Source organism: Ammospiza nelsoni, chromosome 8, assembly GCF_027579445.1.
Source record: "Ammospiza nelsoni isolate bAmmNel1 chromosome 8, bAmmNel1.pri, whole genome shotgun sequence".
NCBI classification, from domain to species: domain Eukaryota; kingdom Metazoa; phylum Chordata; class Aves; order Passeriformes; family Passerellidae; genus Ammospiza; species Ammospiza nelsoni.
Genome location: NC_080640.1, coordinates 16,284,766 through 16,303,006, shown reverse-complemented (window position 1 = coordinate 16,303,006; position 18,241 = coordinate 16,284,766). Strand labels below are relative to the sequence as shown.

The 18,241-nt window shown below is 36.9% G+C and overlaps 1 protein-coding gene across 1 annotated transcript in view; it reads right to left on the bottom strand.

Annotated features, from left to right (window-relative positions):
- Positions 1–18,241, bottom strand: part of PLCE1 (phospholipase C epsilon 1) — a 116,117-nt gene that overhangs the window by 58,375 nt on the left and 39,501 nt on the right. The window contains exon 2 of the mRNA XM_059477058.1: positions 17,882–18,173. Coding sequence (XP_059333041.1) covers positions 17,882–18,173 — 292 coding nt within the window. The remainder of the gene's footprint in view (positions 1–17,881; positions 18,174–18,241) is intronic.

The window sequence follows — 18,241 nt, the reverse complement described above, 5'->3', positions numbered from 1 at the left end:
GTAATTACAGCCACGCTGCTGCTCAGATTTCTGGAATTGTATCCAAGGGCTTTTACCACTCCACTAGCCTGAGTCATTCATGGAAATATTTTGCAGTGTACAGGAGAACTTGGCTGCTTGTCCCTGAATTACCATATATTATCAACAGATTTAACCAACCATTTCCTCTCTGTATGCAGGTTGGCTGGGACTGACTGACAAAAGTCCATAATACATACTGGGTTTTCTTCTGGCTGTAAACTCCCAAGAAAAAAGATGCAACGAGTAGCAGTGTAACATTAATTTTGACTTGGCAAAATCAGAAGATCTCAGGACAAAACTCATCCAATTTGATGCTGATTTTCCAATTCCTTTCCATTTTCAGGGCAGCTATAGCAAACAGCTGAGATTGCATCCTCATGGAGAAAAGCAATGGCTGCAGAATATCTGCATAAGAATCAATGTGGTTTTTGTGTGTTAACCCCAGCCAGTAAACTGACATTTCTTCTGCACCTGAAATGACAGGCTTTGAAGGCAGTGCCTGTAACAAAGGACCCTGAGGCTAACAGGGTAGCAAATGGATACTTCAACTACAAAGGGCACCCTGTGTTACACAGGGTTTGCTGAACAGAGACATACTTATAGGTATTACAGAGAGATGAATCAGCAGTGCTGCCAGAAGTCTGAAGAGATCCACCATGTACATGTTTAGTCAGAAAGCAGCTTTACTGCTTCCAGTCTACATGTATGGCAATGGGCCACCTGAGGCCTGCTATTTTAGGAGACCTTCACCTACTGCTGTAACTCATGAAACTGTATCCTCATTTCAGAACACCTGCCAGAAGAAGGTTTAATTTTAATTTGGTAGATAGACTGTGAATGTCTGGTTGACTGGCTGAAAATCAGCTCTCAAAAGCTGTTTGATACCAACATGCCATCTGTCTTGCTGTGGCATGCTGCAGCATGCACTGTGCAAGACCAGACACAAGATTTCATTGCTTCAGAGGCAACTATCACCAAGAAGGCTGAATGAAGGGATTCTGGGCTATAATGATTGATGTTCTAAAACTACACCTTTATACCACAGTGTAACAGATATGTGAAAAGGCTGGAAAGAGGTTAATATGACACCACCGCACTTGCTGTTCAAGTGGTTTTGGGTTTTTCATTTTTTTCCTGCAATGTAATCCCATCTAATGAATCCCCTCCTCTGCAAAACTCCTGAATGATTTCAGAAATATTCCACTTTCACACACATTTCATAAATCTTTCTCCTAAAGGCTGCCACAGTGGTAGACTAACAGGATTTTGACTTGAGCAACACACACCAGCAGGAGGGTTCTCTGTGCAGCATCTGTATTCAAGACCTTTAAAGATCTGGATATAAATACAGCATAGCATATGGAATGTTAAGTTCAAATGCTAAATAAATGTACATGTAAATTACCAGATAAATTCCAGCCCATACGAACAAAATGGTCAAAAGGAAAGATTTATGAGTTTTCTTTGGAAGAAAAGAGTATTGTAGACAAAGAACACATAATTCTCAATGCAAAATGAACTCGTTACTGCTTCAGTCAAAGCAGAACTCAAGGTTCAACCTCACCTCCCAAAATAATACAAAGCTTGTTGAAAATCAAAGCAGGAGCTGCTGTTCAAAATTAAATTAAAATGCATACAACTTTCAGGTAATGCTGCAATGGAGAAATATCCAGTGATTCGACAGAGTGCAAGAATCTCAAGTCAGGTTCCAATATTTGAGTATTTCAATCAAGACAGTAAAAATTATTCTTGCTTCTATTTTTTCCATTTATTTAATGCAAAAGCTTTTCAATTTTAAGAATTAAAGAACTCTGTTATAATCAGTGAGTATGGGAGAAAATGCAAACAAAAATGTAGTTTGAAAATATATATACACACACCTATGGAAAAGAAGGATGTTAAAAATTAGATGTATATACAGTTAGGTACCCATTAAGGCAAGGGCTTATGATACTGTTTTTGTACATTTTCTTTTTTGTTGTTGTTTTAGGAACTTTTTAATTTTAAAAGACTACAAACTGTAGCAGCAAAACATAGCATTCATAATGTAAATACCTGTAAAACTGCAACAGGCATACTCAATGCCTCAGCCTTGAGTAATTTCTTTCTAGTCTGAGTGCACTGGACTTTGACATTAACAATCCCTGCATTTAATTAATGATCTGTTGAAGTTTACACCTTGCTGTACAACTTCATAAATTACCATAAGCACAAATTAAAACTCATTTCTGGCCTTAAGATCCTCAGAAATACATTTTGTAAAAAGCATCATCTTCCTTACTTTGGTCTTATCATGAAGATCAGATGCAGCAGTGACCCTTCAAGGATAGTTGGGAAAGAGCAATGGTCTGCTCCCATCGGGTCCAGTTTTACAAATACTGCACAGGAATGCCCAAGTTATAGCAACTATCCAAATGAAAACTGTTTCAATTTGGAAAACAATCATTAAATAGTCTTTCAAGGTAAAAATAATAAGAATGCTTCCTATGGCTTCAGTGCCATACCAAGTGAAGCACACACCAAAACTGCCATTGGTGTTAGAGACACAAGACGAACATTAGATGCCAATCTGAGAACTTGATTTTAATAATGTCAAAGAATAACATGAGAATTAAGTAAGATCTGGTAAGCGTACAACACTTACAACTAATTTTTCTTGTCTTTTGAATCTTCAAAGGAAAGACAATCCAGTGCACAAGACATGCTACCAGATTTTCCACATAGGCCAAAGGGCAGGCAACTCTGCTGCATAAGGTGTTTTGGTTATTATTCTTACTGATTATTGGAACAAAATTAATCCAAGCCACATCCAGTAAAAACAACACTTAATTAGATGTTCCCGATTTAAGCCCTGAAGCTTAGCAGTGAAAGCATTTTAAAAGAATGGAATACACTTGAAAAATGCTCAATCAGTTCAGAGTTTTCATCATTCTGGCCTGCTTTCAGTATTTCCCTAAACAGAATCTGTTCCTAACATGAGTTTATTTTGAGACCTGTCCTCTACATAACTACGAAAATGGATAGAGAATAAAAATACTAACAGCAGATACTTTGATTGTGCACCTGGGTACAAAATGTCTTTGTATGATCTGCTATGGAAACTTTTTAACTTATTTGATATTACACTTGGAATAATATAAATTCAACCTCTACATAACTGAAGCACCTACAAAATCTACTCCTTCACCACTTGGTTTTGGTGATGATTCAATTATTGTGTGCTCTGAATTTTTTCTGATAATGAGAACATTTTGTGAATAGGCCAGCACAGTCACATTTATTGTAGCAGCTATAATTTAATTTGATATCCAAGATTTTTAGATTTCTAACAAAAACAAAATCCAGGAAATATACCTGTATTTATCAAAAACATACACATAGAAATCCCCTAAGACACATCAGAGAAAACTGCATGATTTATTAAGGCATTAGCCAAAAACTTAGTAATGGAACACCACAAAACTATTGTGATAATAGTTTTGTATCCGCAGTGTACAGCAGGAAGAACCTAATAAGAACAAAATACTTTTCACACACTTTAACACACTTTTCAAAGTGCTGTTAAAGACAGTACCATAATTTATAAAGATACTTTAAAAAGAGTTAATAAGAACAGTGAGTTCTATGCTGCTAAAAAGAAATACTGCAGTAATTCTACCTCCTAGTTCAAAATTCACGATGTAGAGGAAAATATGAAAAGATTCTCTTGCATAAGGATAAATGAGTGAACCAAGGACACTAATTGAAAAAGATGCCAAAAATGGAGAAAAATTATGAACTGGAAATGAATTGATGGATTACATAACAGGGTGAAGGGCAAGGCTAATATTCATAATTCACAACCATTCAGCACTTGCACTTCATTATAAAGAAACGGCTTGAAAGTATTTTAAGGCATACTAAAAGAGTATGCACTGAAACTGGTCAAAAAGAGAGGGAGATGTTTAAGATGTGAAAATGAGTATGTCATTAAATGATGATGACCCAGTCAGTAACCTGCAGCCACTGGGAATGCTGTGCAGCAAATCCACGGCTCTCCTTGCATGCCCTGCAGAGCACAGTCACGGGGGTCACGTACCTCCACTCTTCCCCAACACAGCCAGAACTGTGCTACTCCTCCTTAGGTGTCTGCCTACAAAATATCACTTGGTCTGTGTCCTGTTCACACTGCACAGAAACACAGAGGTAGAATCACAGCAGATGCCCTTGCTGTAATCCTTACATGTACTCCTGGGTAAAAACAATCCCTGAAGTTTTAGTTTAAAAGAATTAAGGCTAGCTACTGCAGTTGGACTAGATCATCTGTGGGTCCCTTCCAACTGAACTATTTTGGACTACTGTATTCTACACATTATTTTTTTTTCCTTGTGGTAAGTGAGCTATCTTCAAAGCTAGTATTAATAGCCATTTCTGAGAAATACAGTTTTATGGGCTAAGTATCCTGGGTTGAGTGCTCTCAGGACAAAAGGTATGTTACTTAACAGACCATTTAAAGGAAGGAAAAACAACATCCAGACCACATGCATGTCCATGCAGGCAAAACAAAGATGGCTTTCCTAATATATGTTTATTGTTTTATTTTAGTGTGGATTAGATTATCTTCTTTTTCTCTTTCCCCAGACACAGTCTTTTCTCAAGCTCATTGGTGAATATGTGTTGTAAATGTACAGCATGTCAAATTAGCATTTTTCCTGTAGGGTTAAAAATACAACTGAGGAAGCCAGTCTGAAAAAAAAGGAAAGTTTGTAACTACAGAGGAAAAAAGTAAAATTATTGCCATACTGTTGTTTTTTTTTTTTTTTTTTAAGAAGGGAAATAATTCAGCTCTTTTCTTCTGTAAACTACTTCCTCTCGTAATTCAGGAAGAGTAAAACTAATCTCTCTACCTAGAATAACAACAATCCTCTTAGTCTCACATTTTTTCCTTATTTGCAATTTGAATGCAAGTTTCCAGTGTAGTACAATACCTGTTTGGCAAAGTCCAATTACCATGGCTAAACTTACTGAGTGAAGAAAAAGATTCTCTAATGAATTTACAGAATTAAATGAAAGAAGCTATTCCTTCCTCTAGAATGCAATTTCCAAATTTTTAAAAGGCAATTTTGAAAGGTATCTTTCAATGCAAACACCTAATGATGGCAATTACCAGAAAATTTTCAAAAGGGTTGTAGCTGCCTGCATCCTTAACAAGCTCATTTTTCTCATCCTTAACAAGCTGAGGAAGCTGATGGGAAGCTAAGGAAAATTCATACGCTATTTTTATAAGGGATTAACATGAATTTACAACTTCCCATCATAGTAAGTCACGTTGATGATGTTATGTAAGTATTATATCATGCCAGTTTTTCTTTTAAGAAAGTATTGCTACTAGCCAGTTATTCTTAGCAAGGTTTCTGGAACCACAAAGGCTGTGCCAGAAGCACAACTCAAAGGATGCTGAGAGGCATTTTAAAGCGGAAAAGAGAAATACACAACAAAACTCAGGTCAATACAATCAAAGTCCTTTCACAGACATACAGAACACACCAAATGCACAGTCACATACTTTCATTGGCTATACCAAGGACTGAAGGACTGTATCAATGCCATGACTGGCACCATGGATTTCCTCACCACTTCAGACAGAGCCATGAGTGCTATGCAGTACAGACATGGCCAGGCAAGTTACCAGGGGAAATGCTGATGTGCTTAACAAAATCTGGAGTCCAAGAAAAGTTCTGTAGTACTGAGATAGCAAAAACATTATGCAGTTTAATGAAAAAAAACCTCATCACAATAACAAGAATTGCCAAAAAGTCAAAGCTTCAAAGATTTTGATTCTTCCTTTCATATGTTTTAAAATTACCGAGTGGAGCAGTCTGTGTGATTTAGCCTTAGAACTGAAATCTGCTCTACAACACAGAAATTTAAGCCAGAGGGGGATTAGTGGAATACAGCAGACAGCAGAGAACAGGGCAGGCACATGTCTGGAAGCCAGAAGAAGTAAAACAAGAGACTACACAAAGCATTAAATCAACCTTAACTTCATAATAGAGATCTAAACAATCTCAACATCTATGACTTGCCTCAATATTACTTACTTCTTCCTACCTCTAATATAAATGCTCTAAGTGCTTATTTATCATTGCAAGCTTTTCTACAACTTCACTAGTAAATTGATACAGTTCTGCTTGGACTAAACCCTGCTATAATCAACTACATAAGCAACTATATTATACAATTAACTATATTATACAATTATTTTCTGTAATTGTCTTTGTTTAGTTTATGTCATTTGGGCATCATGAGGTAAATTTAAAAAGATACATTTATACAAGATTGTGTTCAAGCAAACGAATATAGCTCTATGTATCATACTGCTGAAGCTAGCTATTTTGTAAAAAATGGGAGTATTTATTACCTTTGGCTTTCACAGGATTAATACACTTGCTACATAAAAGCTGTTCTAAACAGTCACAAGACTCCTTAATGAATTGTGTCTTTGTCATTAGGCTTTAGCAGATTATACTAGAAAGGGTGTTTGCAGTCCTTTCTTAACAGGAAACTTTCAAAGCCAGTGATTTTACCATCTGAAAACAAACTCAAAACTAGTACCTTCCTCAGACTTTAAGAAATCTCCCTTAACTTGAAGACTTCAAACACAATTAATTCCTTCTATAAAAGTACACAGCAAAAATTAACACTCCTCTTCCTTCCTTGTGGTGCTACTGCTACCTATATTGAAGTTAAGATTTTAAATAGAGTTAGGCCCAACCATGTCAACAATATTGTTTATATAGCAAGAAAATAAAACAACTGGGAAAATAAAGCACATTTGTCTTTAAGACCAGCACAGTCTCTTCCAACCCAAATTATTCCAGGACTGTTACAGGGCAGTTAACCATTTTACCTTACAAACCTGACTTTAACAGAAAAGCAAGTAGCCAGGTTAGTGTACACATTATAGATCTATAAGAAAGAGGAAGCATTCTAGACATAAGAACTGCAAACCCTGTGTATGAAAAGGAGGTTTGCTTTCCTAAGGTTAACAGCTCTGAAGAAATAAGATAGGACCCTAAAACCAAATGTTGTCTTTGAGCTTTTAGGAAGTGGTGCTGGCAAAACCAGGTCCCCCTGCACAGATCATGGATGACACCAGTAACATGCAGTTATCTTTTCTGTATTTCTTAAAGACACAGACAAACCACAGAGTATCCAAAGAGAGCTATAAAATTATTCCAGGCCTGAATAGTGAGACCCAGAGAAAGATATTTAGATCAGAAATCTGTAACTTTACTGAACTAAAGTGAAATTGAGAGGAGACTTGACTGTAGCAGATATGTAAGCACCTCCTAGCAGGGGAAATATATCAGATTTGAAATAATTAAATCCAGCAGAAAAAATTCATAACAAGAACAAATGGTTGGTCCTTGATGACAGACAAACTCACACTAGAAATGCCACCCTTCTTTGCCTTGGAGTGTCAATGACCGCTGGGAAAAGCAGTGCCTGTGGATGATAGTTCTCAGGCTTCCTCAGAAGGCTGTACAGCAGCACAGCTGCCTTTTGACTACTGAGCTTAGAACAGAGACAACTCAGAATGATGTCAGACCAGCTAAGTGTCTCCACTGACACTAGGCTTTGCAATTCTATGAGCTTTCTTACTTTCCCAAACAACATGCTGTTAGTGCCGTCCTGTTTTCAAATTTGATGTACCATCATCCATGCAATAACTAAACCTTTTTTCCTTCTCAAGATTTCTGAAATATTTTCCAATATTTGATGTTCAAAGCAAAGTTTTGGTTTTTGAAGGATCTGTTTCTTTTGAACAAAAAAAAGTATAATATTTTGGTGATTTGGAATCAAACAAATCCTAGCTACTGACACAGTTCTAGTTCTATTTTTGCAAACAAGAATATGTTTTTCCTCTTGATGTCTTTTTTAGAGAAATTAATTCTATATATGCTTATGGAAAATACCTGAAGACTTCTCTCCCCAACATTGACTTAGTATGCAAATTCTACCACCATCCTCAAGACAACCAGTACCCGAAGCAGCACCTCTTCTTTTTGTGCTCAATACAGATTTAAAAGTTTTGTTAGTAGCTATTAGGAGGTTTTATATTCAAATACTGTACCTATGACCAATGTACCTAGACATGAACTATATGATTTAATTAGATTCCTGGTACTTCATGGCAATTACAGAACTGCATATTATGAACACCTAAAGCCTAGAAGAAAATTCTACTTCTAAGGTTCTTTTTTTCTTTTTTTTAAATTTAAGACACTTCAACTTAAATAATAACAAAACTATTTCATGGTGCATTAAAGTTTAATACCACAAGTAAGTTCCTAAAATGTTAATTACAGTTTATCAGCAGCGTGCCTACACCAACACAAGAACAGAACTAACTCTTCTAAGCAAACAACACAAAAGCATTATTTTTAGGTATAGCTATTTTCAGAATCAAGTCCCAAAGATTAATGACCTTTCCAATTGGAATTCTTCTGAATTCCAACTTGAAACTTCTGGAAATTAATAAGAAGAGCAGTTTATTTGAAAAAACTGTATAATCATTTTTAGAATAAGTTACAAATATTTATGACACTTCATCCATGTTAAACAAATTTTTCACAGAATCACAGAACATGCTGAGCTGGAAAGGACCAGAAGGATCATCCAGCCCAACTCCTGGCTCTTCACAGGACCATTTTGCTGTTTCTCTGCAGAGCTTTGCAATTTAAATTTGAACAAGCAAATACAGGTGAACAGCTCCAGATAAAATGTACTCTAAAGCTAGGAGTAACATAATAAAAGGCATTTGAAGCAATAGCTTTTCCAGATTGAGAATTCTTTTTCTCCCCTCAAAGAAAAATGCTCTTATGGATGGGGACAAAGAGAGGAGACATAATGCAACAGAAGCAGATCTATCCCTTTCCTAGATCTCAACACTTACAAAGAAACAGGAAAGTGTGCATGAAATCTGTCCCACAAAGTCCATGGAAAATGTAGACAAAAATATGTAATTACTGTAGAGTTGTGCAAAGCCCTTAAAATTAAGCTCAAGAAAAAAGTTAAAGGTACTTTTAGCAGCAAATTGCATCCTAGTTCTTCTACTATTGCTTTGAAATATTTTCAATTCGCTTTTGATAAATCTTCCTGGCATATTACTTATTTCTGAATTACTAAAATAGATAGCAATGCTTTTATATACATAAATAGTATTTCAAAAGCAAATACCTAAACATTTCAAAACTATGTCAATATGAATCCTCTTAAATAAAAGCTAAACCAATTATTCCCTAAGAAAAATCCTCATATCAGCTTAATTTTTAGAAAAATGTTTACGCCATTCCGCCTCAAATCAAAGCTAAAAGCATTACAAAACAGCCAAAGAGAAGAGTCTGAGCTGAAATTAACTAAAATAAATTTCACTCCCTTTCTTGTACTATTTCTAGTTATCTCAGAGTTGTTATCACTGATTGAACAGGCACACCAAAACCACCATTGTTTTGCAATTAATACAGATACACTTGATATCAGGGTGCTTTTTTTCTGTGCTCTCTAAATCACTGAGGTGAGAATAACGGTGTTGACAACCAAGACAACCTTCCTATTGCAATGGGGTACTGCCGCTTGGAATGGTGAATGCTTGTCATAGCCTTTAGCTAACAGCCAGATCAGGGCAATGGGAGAGTTAGCACAGAAAGGACATTCCTTTCACAGAGTAAAATATTATGAACCTTCATTCAAGTTACAAATGCCACTTGAAAAAAATATGCAAATGGAGGGGTTTCTTTATGACCAGTTAGGAGCAAAACATTGCTATTACATGCCGCTATGTGTACATGCCATTCAGAAAGGAAAAAAACCCATAAACTCCCTTAAGCAATCATGAAACAAAAACTGCTTGCAAGTTATAAACTTGCATACTGAAGATCCAGGAAGAAAAGCTCACTAAAGAAAAAGCAGCAGTGTATTTACATTCAATAACATGTTATGAATGTGTAATGTTTGAGCAATTTATATACTTTAGGAAAAAAAAACTTACCTTGTTCTAGTACTTCTTAAAGTACTGAAATTCATATTTTGTCCAGCAATTTTGCAACAGACACTTGTTTTTTTGTAGAATACAAAACAAAGGAATGTCCCACAACATAATTTAATAGTGAAATAGTTGCAATGTGAACCAAATAAATACAAAGCAATTTTCTTAAATTATTTGAAATATTGCATACCATTTCAAACAAGTTGAAATACAAAATACACTGTTAAGACATTATTTCATATTGTTTAAATTAAATCCTTACTTCATTTTCCACCTAAAAACAGTTTTGTGTCCTTAAAGCACTATTATTAAATGCAGCCATTATAGCTCTAAAATAAGATTAGAAAACCGGCACCCAAGTTACTTCTCTGGAAACAAAACTATCACTTTGATTTAACTCCCTGTGCGTAATCAGAACTGCATACTACAGGTCACAGAAGGGCAAATCTTACCAGCACATGTGCCTTCCATTGAATCCTAGATTCCTTCTAAAATGCCCGAAGAGCAGGTACTTCAGTGCCCCAAAAAGTCTCCACGCTGCACTTGTCCAAACTAACAGTGAGGCAACAGCTGCTCAGTTTAAAGCTACAAACTGTGGCAAAATGCATAACTGACATGCCTTGTGTAAGCCATGAAGAAGACATGCATTTGGCTGGCTCACTGAAAGGTCAGGTTTCCCACCTCCCCAGATAAAAGCTGAAACACGAGGATTCAAATGGAAGGAAGTTTAGAAATTAAGGATGAACATACATCCTGCTAAGACTAAAAGCATTTGATTTTGACAGCAGAGCTATAAACAAGAGTCATTTTAATTCTGCTGGACTTTTGTCTTTAAATATATTAAGAAATAAGTTATCCTACACTCAGGCTTTTGTACAAGTTATATTTATATCAATGTTGTTTAAACAGGCCAAAAGTAATAAATGGAATTACTTCTGTTTCGGGAAACTTCATCTGAAGCATTACAAAAACCACAATGTGTGTTTCTTTATTAGCAAATGCCCTACCTTTACAGCTATTATGCTCTCTGCACTAACAACTCTAGTAAAAGGCAATAGCATTAACTTTAATGGGACAAAGGGCTATGACTTAGGCAACCATCCAAAAAATTTTATTTGAGAGGCAAAGTAGAGAAAAACCTCCCTGAGGCTTCCAGAAATGCGATTAACCTTGAAGAAATTACAAATAGCAGGAATTAAAAAGACAGCATAGCCCTCAGATTGCATCTATGTCCAGAAAGTCAGCAGAAACCAAACCCTGCCTTCATCCCATAGCCAGTATCTGTCTCTGGCACTTTTATCACTTCTTTTCTTCATTCTAACCTAACCCTTGCCTACACACAGTTTACACCACTTTTACAAGCAGCAGGACTACATCACTGAAAAGTTAGTTATGAAATTTGCTAGAGTACACAAGACTGAAAACCAATATGCTGCCACAAGAAAGCTTTCTCCATTTCCCCAGGAAGTCTGAGAGAGGTCTGTGCAGAGCTGGAACGCGAGCAGTACACTCAGAGACACTTTGTTTATATGGTGAATATACGTCTTGTCTGAAAAATCTCTGCTGAAGGAAGGACCATGGGACCTGGCCAACACACCATTATTTTTTCATTGACAACACAAGCATATTCTTTCTTAATTGGAAGAATGACGATTTAGTGTTGTTTCCAACTTCCAGATGGAAACTAGGACACTTAGATTTTCAAAAAAATCATGTTATATATGAAAACATAAGGATGCACATGGAGATGCAATAGAAAACTTTAAAAATAATTTTATTTATAAATATAAATTTTGTTAATGCTATCTCACTCCAAATATATAAAATGAGCCATCAAATTAAGCGTTTCTCATCATTATAGGCTCAATTACTAAAGTATTTTTCACTAGTTATAAAAGCAAATATCTGAAAGCCCAAAGGAAAAAAAATTGAATGTCTTTGATCTGCTAAGTGGACTGCACATTATTTCTTCAAATTTAGCAAAAAAATTCTGTCTGGACAAATAGAACACCATTATCCTACAAAAATGAATTTTCTCTTCTAATTTGTTTCCTAAAACCAAAGCTTCAAGAGATGACTTTTGAGTCATCTTGTTTCTTGAGTCCTTGGGGTTTTCTGCTCATGACTGACATGCTAACATAAACATACTGAAAAAGTTCCATTCTACACTTTAAAAGTTCCCATGGACACTACTTTTACAAGGTCCATTCAAACATATGTTCAGACTTTTGAAATAATAAACAATAATAGGCATTTCAGGGATTAACTATCTGCACTCAGAATCCCTTTTCATTTTTCTCTGAAGAGTAGTTGTCATAAAAAAATAATAAATTTGATTTTAATACTAACATCACTTTGCACAAACTTCTGCTCTCTCAGCCTTCATCTACAGACATCAGCATGTCCTTTACTACCTTCCTCACAACAAACCTCTAACAACAGACTCATTCTATGTATTTAAACCCTTTTGTTTTTCTTTTAGTGGAAATAACAGCTATAGACTCCCAAGAAAAATATTGCTATAAGCTGAGACTCAGATAGAGAGGTTAAGGGATCAGACAGGTTAAAGGATCAGTTTGTGAGTGTACCCAAACTCTCACACAGTATTATTGAAAATCTATGTACAAGCAGCTGAAATTCTGTTGTTTCTTAATTGCTTAGCCCTGTACACAGATTAGGATATCCAGATCCATACAGACATGTACCAGGAGTATGATACCTATTATATCCAAATGTGCAATTTTACAGATGAAAATATTTTTAATTCTTTTAATAAGATTATTTACACTGGTTAATTTCAACCTTCTGCCTGGTTCAATTATGTGTCTATCTTGCAATACTATGCCTTACTGACCCTGGAAAGAAGACTGTAAGGATAAGACAAGCTATGCCGACAGAACTTAAATCTTTGTGCCTATAATGTATTAAACAGGTTGGATTTAAGGAATTTTTTTGCTAAATTAATGTTGTCAAGGATCCTCATTAAGGCCTTCTCCCACTAACCTTTGTGTGTCCCTTTGATTGCAGCCCAATCTGGCTGCAATTAGGGCTGGCCAAAGGGTGAGACAGGTCCAGGAGACTGACCTCAGTGATCTTTCCCTTCTGCCAGTTTGCAGGGACAATCACTGCAGCCAGCTCCAGACGGTCCCACGTGTCGCTACACTTACAGCTGTCCTCCAAAATCTTTCTCCTCCTTCCTGATGTCTCAGCCTCGATCTGTGCTTCCTGCCTTCTTCCTAACCAGATGACCTGCACTTGTTCCTGCTATTCCTAACCTACATCCTGGAGGCAACACAGCAGGCATGAAATCCTCTTTTCCTGACTCACACCCTTGCCTCAGGCCACATTATCTACATACAGACTGACCTGTCTCCAGTGTCTGATTTCCTCTCCTATAGTGCATTGACACATCTCACCACAGACTGTCACCCTAAGACACATTTTGTCTTTTCAGGTCTCAATTTCAGCTTGTTTGGCTTTATCTCTCATTCTATATGGTTTTAACCTTTGGGCACAACATACACAAACACACACACAACCCACCAGCTAAATTATGCTGGTCTTTCTAAATCTATGTACATCAAGCTTGTTATCACCCATGACTCTGACATATAGCTATCAGACAACTGCCCTAACTAGAGGGAATCTGGAATTTTCCCAATATTGCAACAATACACTTTGTGCAAAGGATACAAGAAACAGCAGTGGGAAAAGCCACAGAGACTTGGGCACCTGTTTGCTGTGCAGTCTTGCAGATGGCAAAATCTGATTACAAAAAAAAGGGAAATCACTAAATTCTGAAGGATGAACAAAGCGGGTTTCCTAAAGATCATTGCAGTCTGTCTCCACATTCATCACAAATTACTTTCCTTATGTTCTTGGTCAAATCTGCTATTGTCTGTTTAACAAGTCTTGTTGAGCTTTCTCTAGAAGATGTAGTCTGATTTATATCACAGAGTGGCATCAGACTTACCCATTTTAGAAGACTCTAAAGTGAAAACAGTACTGATAAGAAATGTGTTTGCAGTCTGCTCCATCTTCAGACACCTCTTTCTAACTGTCCTCCCCTTTTTCTTAGATTACAAACAGAACTAAATTGGGGGGGGGGAAGTGTACATGTTTCTTTCAAATGATAATTCTATCAAATGTAAAGTACAAACATTTTCACATACTTTAGTTCCTTCTTTAAAAAAGACACAACTTTTTTCACTTTCTGCATAAAAATGTCAACACCGTATGAACTATGACAATGACTGGCCCTTCAAATATGATTCCAGTGGAAGTTCTGGCCCATTCACAACTATGAGCAAATTTCTATGACAGTCAATTTGTAAGACACAGAGCAGGCTGAGCAGCAGGGTTTCCTTTCTACAGGAAAAAAGACCTGGCTTCAATCCAAATCCCATTGAAAGACACACTTGAAATTTTTACTAACCAAAAACTGAGTTACATACAGAGGTACTAAAACAGCTCAGCCTAAATGTTCATATGTGAAAATTATGTTCTCTGTAGGAACAAAGATGCTGACAAGGATGTGAATGTCACTGAGCAGCTGTGGGAACTCCAGGCATCTGTGGTTCCCGGGAGCAGTCTCAGACTATCCCTGTGCTAGCGGGAGCAGAGTGGCAGCCCCTCAGTCGGGAGCCTGAGAGCCCTGAGAGCCATCTGAGAGCAGGGCTTGCAGGAGCTCTGCTCCAGACCCCAGACATGACTCTCCTACACAGCAGGCCCTACTTGAGTTTCTGAAAACTCTTCAGTCCCAGATCCACGTGACTGGGAATTCTGGCTTAGAAGGTCTGGTATGTTTGGAAGCCTTCTGTGGAACTAACAACAGTGGCTGATCTGCCCACAAAACCATCCCAGCCCTGGGGACTCGGAGCATTTAAGGTCCTTAGCTACCAAGCAAAACCTTAGAAAGTATTCCCTGGAGTTGGACTGCTTGTGACTGCAAGGTTCATTGCTCAGGTCACTCAGTAACCCCTGAAGGACTGAGCACAAAGAACTGACGAAGTGCTTGGTGCTAGGGAAACACAAGCCCAGGAGGCTATCCCAGTATTAGGGACTTCCTGCTCGCAGGATCCCTATTTCCTGGGCAGATATTACATAAAAGTCCTAACTAAAGAGAGAATTGATTTTTTGAGAAGTCCTCTTTTTGAACCATGAATGCACTCCCCATTAAAGTAATGGGCTCCTCTTTAAACACACTGTGCAAGAGAGTGCTGAACTTTGTCTCCAAAAATTGCAAACATTTTGAAAGTAGTGGAATGCTGTCTAGTCCAGAAAAGGTTTCCAAACACAAATTCAATAGCCCTTGAGATATTTTCAAGACTTCATGATATAGATTGGTTCTATTAAGCAAATTTACTTCTGCTTTGGAAGCTTTTTAAGAACTGTCTTGAAAATCATGTGAAGTGCAGTAATATTTACTCTTTAGTTGACAACCAATTTGGAGTTACAATGCCTGTCTTCCCAAGAAGTCATTGTATGTGACAGAGCCCTGCTTTCATGGAAAGGGCTAAAACACCTGGCTGCTGACTGCAGGTGTTGAATTACTTCTTTATTTTGCTTTGCTTGCACACACAGCTTTTACTTTATCTATTAAACTCTCTTCAACTGAATTTTTCAATGAATTTTTGCACTGTCACCCTTCTGATTCTCTTCTCATCTCATTCTAGGGGAGTGAGGGGCAGCAAGGTGCTATCTACTAGGGTTAAACAACAGCAGCTATTAAACCACAACACCATCAATATCTTCCCTTTCCAATGCCTGCAAACAACTACTGAGTGAAGTGTTCCCATGACATTCTGTATCCTGAGATAAATCCTCCATTGCATTTGATGACAGAATTATTGATGTGAATTAAAATTTCTCAGGTTTAGATGAGGTTAGCTTATTGAGGTTAAATTCAGCAATACAGAGGATGCTGGACAGATGAAAATAACCTTCTTATCAATCTGTATAGACAGGACAATTTCTCAAAAGGTACACACCCATGAATGATGACCAGAGCTCTGAATTCAGAATACAGCTGGGTTCCCCGCTAATGTAAATGACTTGGTCACATCACTAGGTAACACTCCATATAAATGTTTTAGAGAGGACTCTTAAAATTTCTCTGATATAATACATCGTCACAATATAAATGAACAGGAAGCTTCCACATCCAGAAAATTTCAATATCCTAGAGCTGCAGCATACCTCTTCCTCACCAGAGATCAGCACAGTAAATCATGCCTAGACCACTACAGTAAATCCAGTCTCTACTCTCTACACAGGCTATCAGTGGAATTGCAAACTGAGTTCAAAATCTTGAACTAGTTTTTAATGTCTTACATCTTTTGGCTCAGAATCCAACAACATACATCACATAATACTGTCACCATAGATACCCCCAAACTAGTGCAAAGTGTGCTGGTACATGGAGTACACAAAGCACACAAAAGCACTCACTAGCTGAAGCTCCATAAAAAGATGTAGCCATATCAGCAGCTTGGTGGGACTGAGCTAACTATTGCTGCTGCTTCAGTTTCAGAACTCAGCTCTGAAGCACATGGCTCAGCTCTTCTAATCTTGATTTCCAAGCTATCGCAGGACTGTTCCTGTCTATTTTTCTAAAGCACTCATCTCCCCAGAACAAATAAAACCAAACAACATAAAATGGAAAACCCTACCAAAATTGGCTGCTATACTGTACATATCTGTCTCTCACAGACGATGGTACATGAAGCTTAGTAATGTTACTAAAGGCACTACTGAAATTCATTCACATGCTACAAGTTTGCCATCTAATGTCATTCATAGAATATTTCAGTGCTTCTCTCTACCCTTTGATTCACCTAGAATTAAAACAAGAAAGGGCCACTTCTTGGGATAAAAATAAGACAGCCATATATGACCACAAACTATGCCATTATTTGTCTGTCAGAAATGAAGTCAGTATCTGTGTTAGTTAAGGAACTGCACTGGTTTTGCACTTATTTTGTCATATTTCTGTAAAATTTTGGGCAAGCCATAATGCCCACATGCATCACTCCTACCATGGTATGACAGAGATAGTACATCCTTTTGTTATGGTTTATCAGATGATGACAGATCTCCAAATTCTTGAGTAACTTATGAAATATTCTAGGCATGAATTAAAAATTAATCAATAATGTAAGTACTGCTCTGTACAAAACCATATTTTAAAGCACAGAATTTGTACCAAGAAGGCTTTGTTTAGCTTCCAAAACAGACTAAACTAAATCACATTAAGGATTTTATTACATACGAAGATGATCAGCATGGAAGTTTAGTATGCAACATCCATTTTCCAACAGGCACTTTCCACACACAGAGCACCCACGTTATTTGAAATGATCCATTACTATACAACGATGATGGACCCAAGAGAAGACCAAATATAAACCAGTAATGAAGCGTACATGCTTCACAATACAGTGCTATGCTGACAGCTACTTGTACAATGACAACAATAATAACCAAGTACAGCATACACTCTTTCTCTAGTTCTGAACCAAGTCAGCCCATGCACAGGAGCACTTGGTAAATGCTAAATACTACACATGGAAACACCCTAAAAACAATGGCTTAGGCATTAAATTTGGATGCAGGCAGAAAAGATTCTAACAAGAAAAAAACCTGAAACATTTTGTAATACAAGTCTTTCCAGTTTAGTTGCATTTTTACTTTATTAAACTAAGATAGCTATTTATATAATGACTGCAAAGGAAAATATTTGAAAACATAAAATCTTTTTTATCTGTATTCATAATTTTGCAACTCATTCTATACTTTAAGTGGACAGAGATAAAAGAAAATCTTCATTACCTTTAAGCATTGTTCTTCCAGTTGATCCTCCGAAGATATTTAACAGACCACTTCTTGCTCCTAATGATGTAGTTGCTTCTAGTAAAGCACCAGTTACATAGTTAGAGAGTGCAGTCCTCTGAGAAGTGGCACGATATTGACAGTAAGCACCTGTTACACGTGGTTTTACACAAAAACCATCTCCTTTGTATATACAGTTTGTAACAGATGTTGGGAGCTTCCTCAGAAGATGAGGAATAAATTCAAAAATATCTTCTGTTCCTTCCTCCTCTTCTCTCACTGTACTGAAGATCTGTGAAGAATGCAAAAGCATGGACTGTTAGTTCACTTGCTTAGAATAACATACCGAATATAAAACAA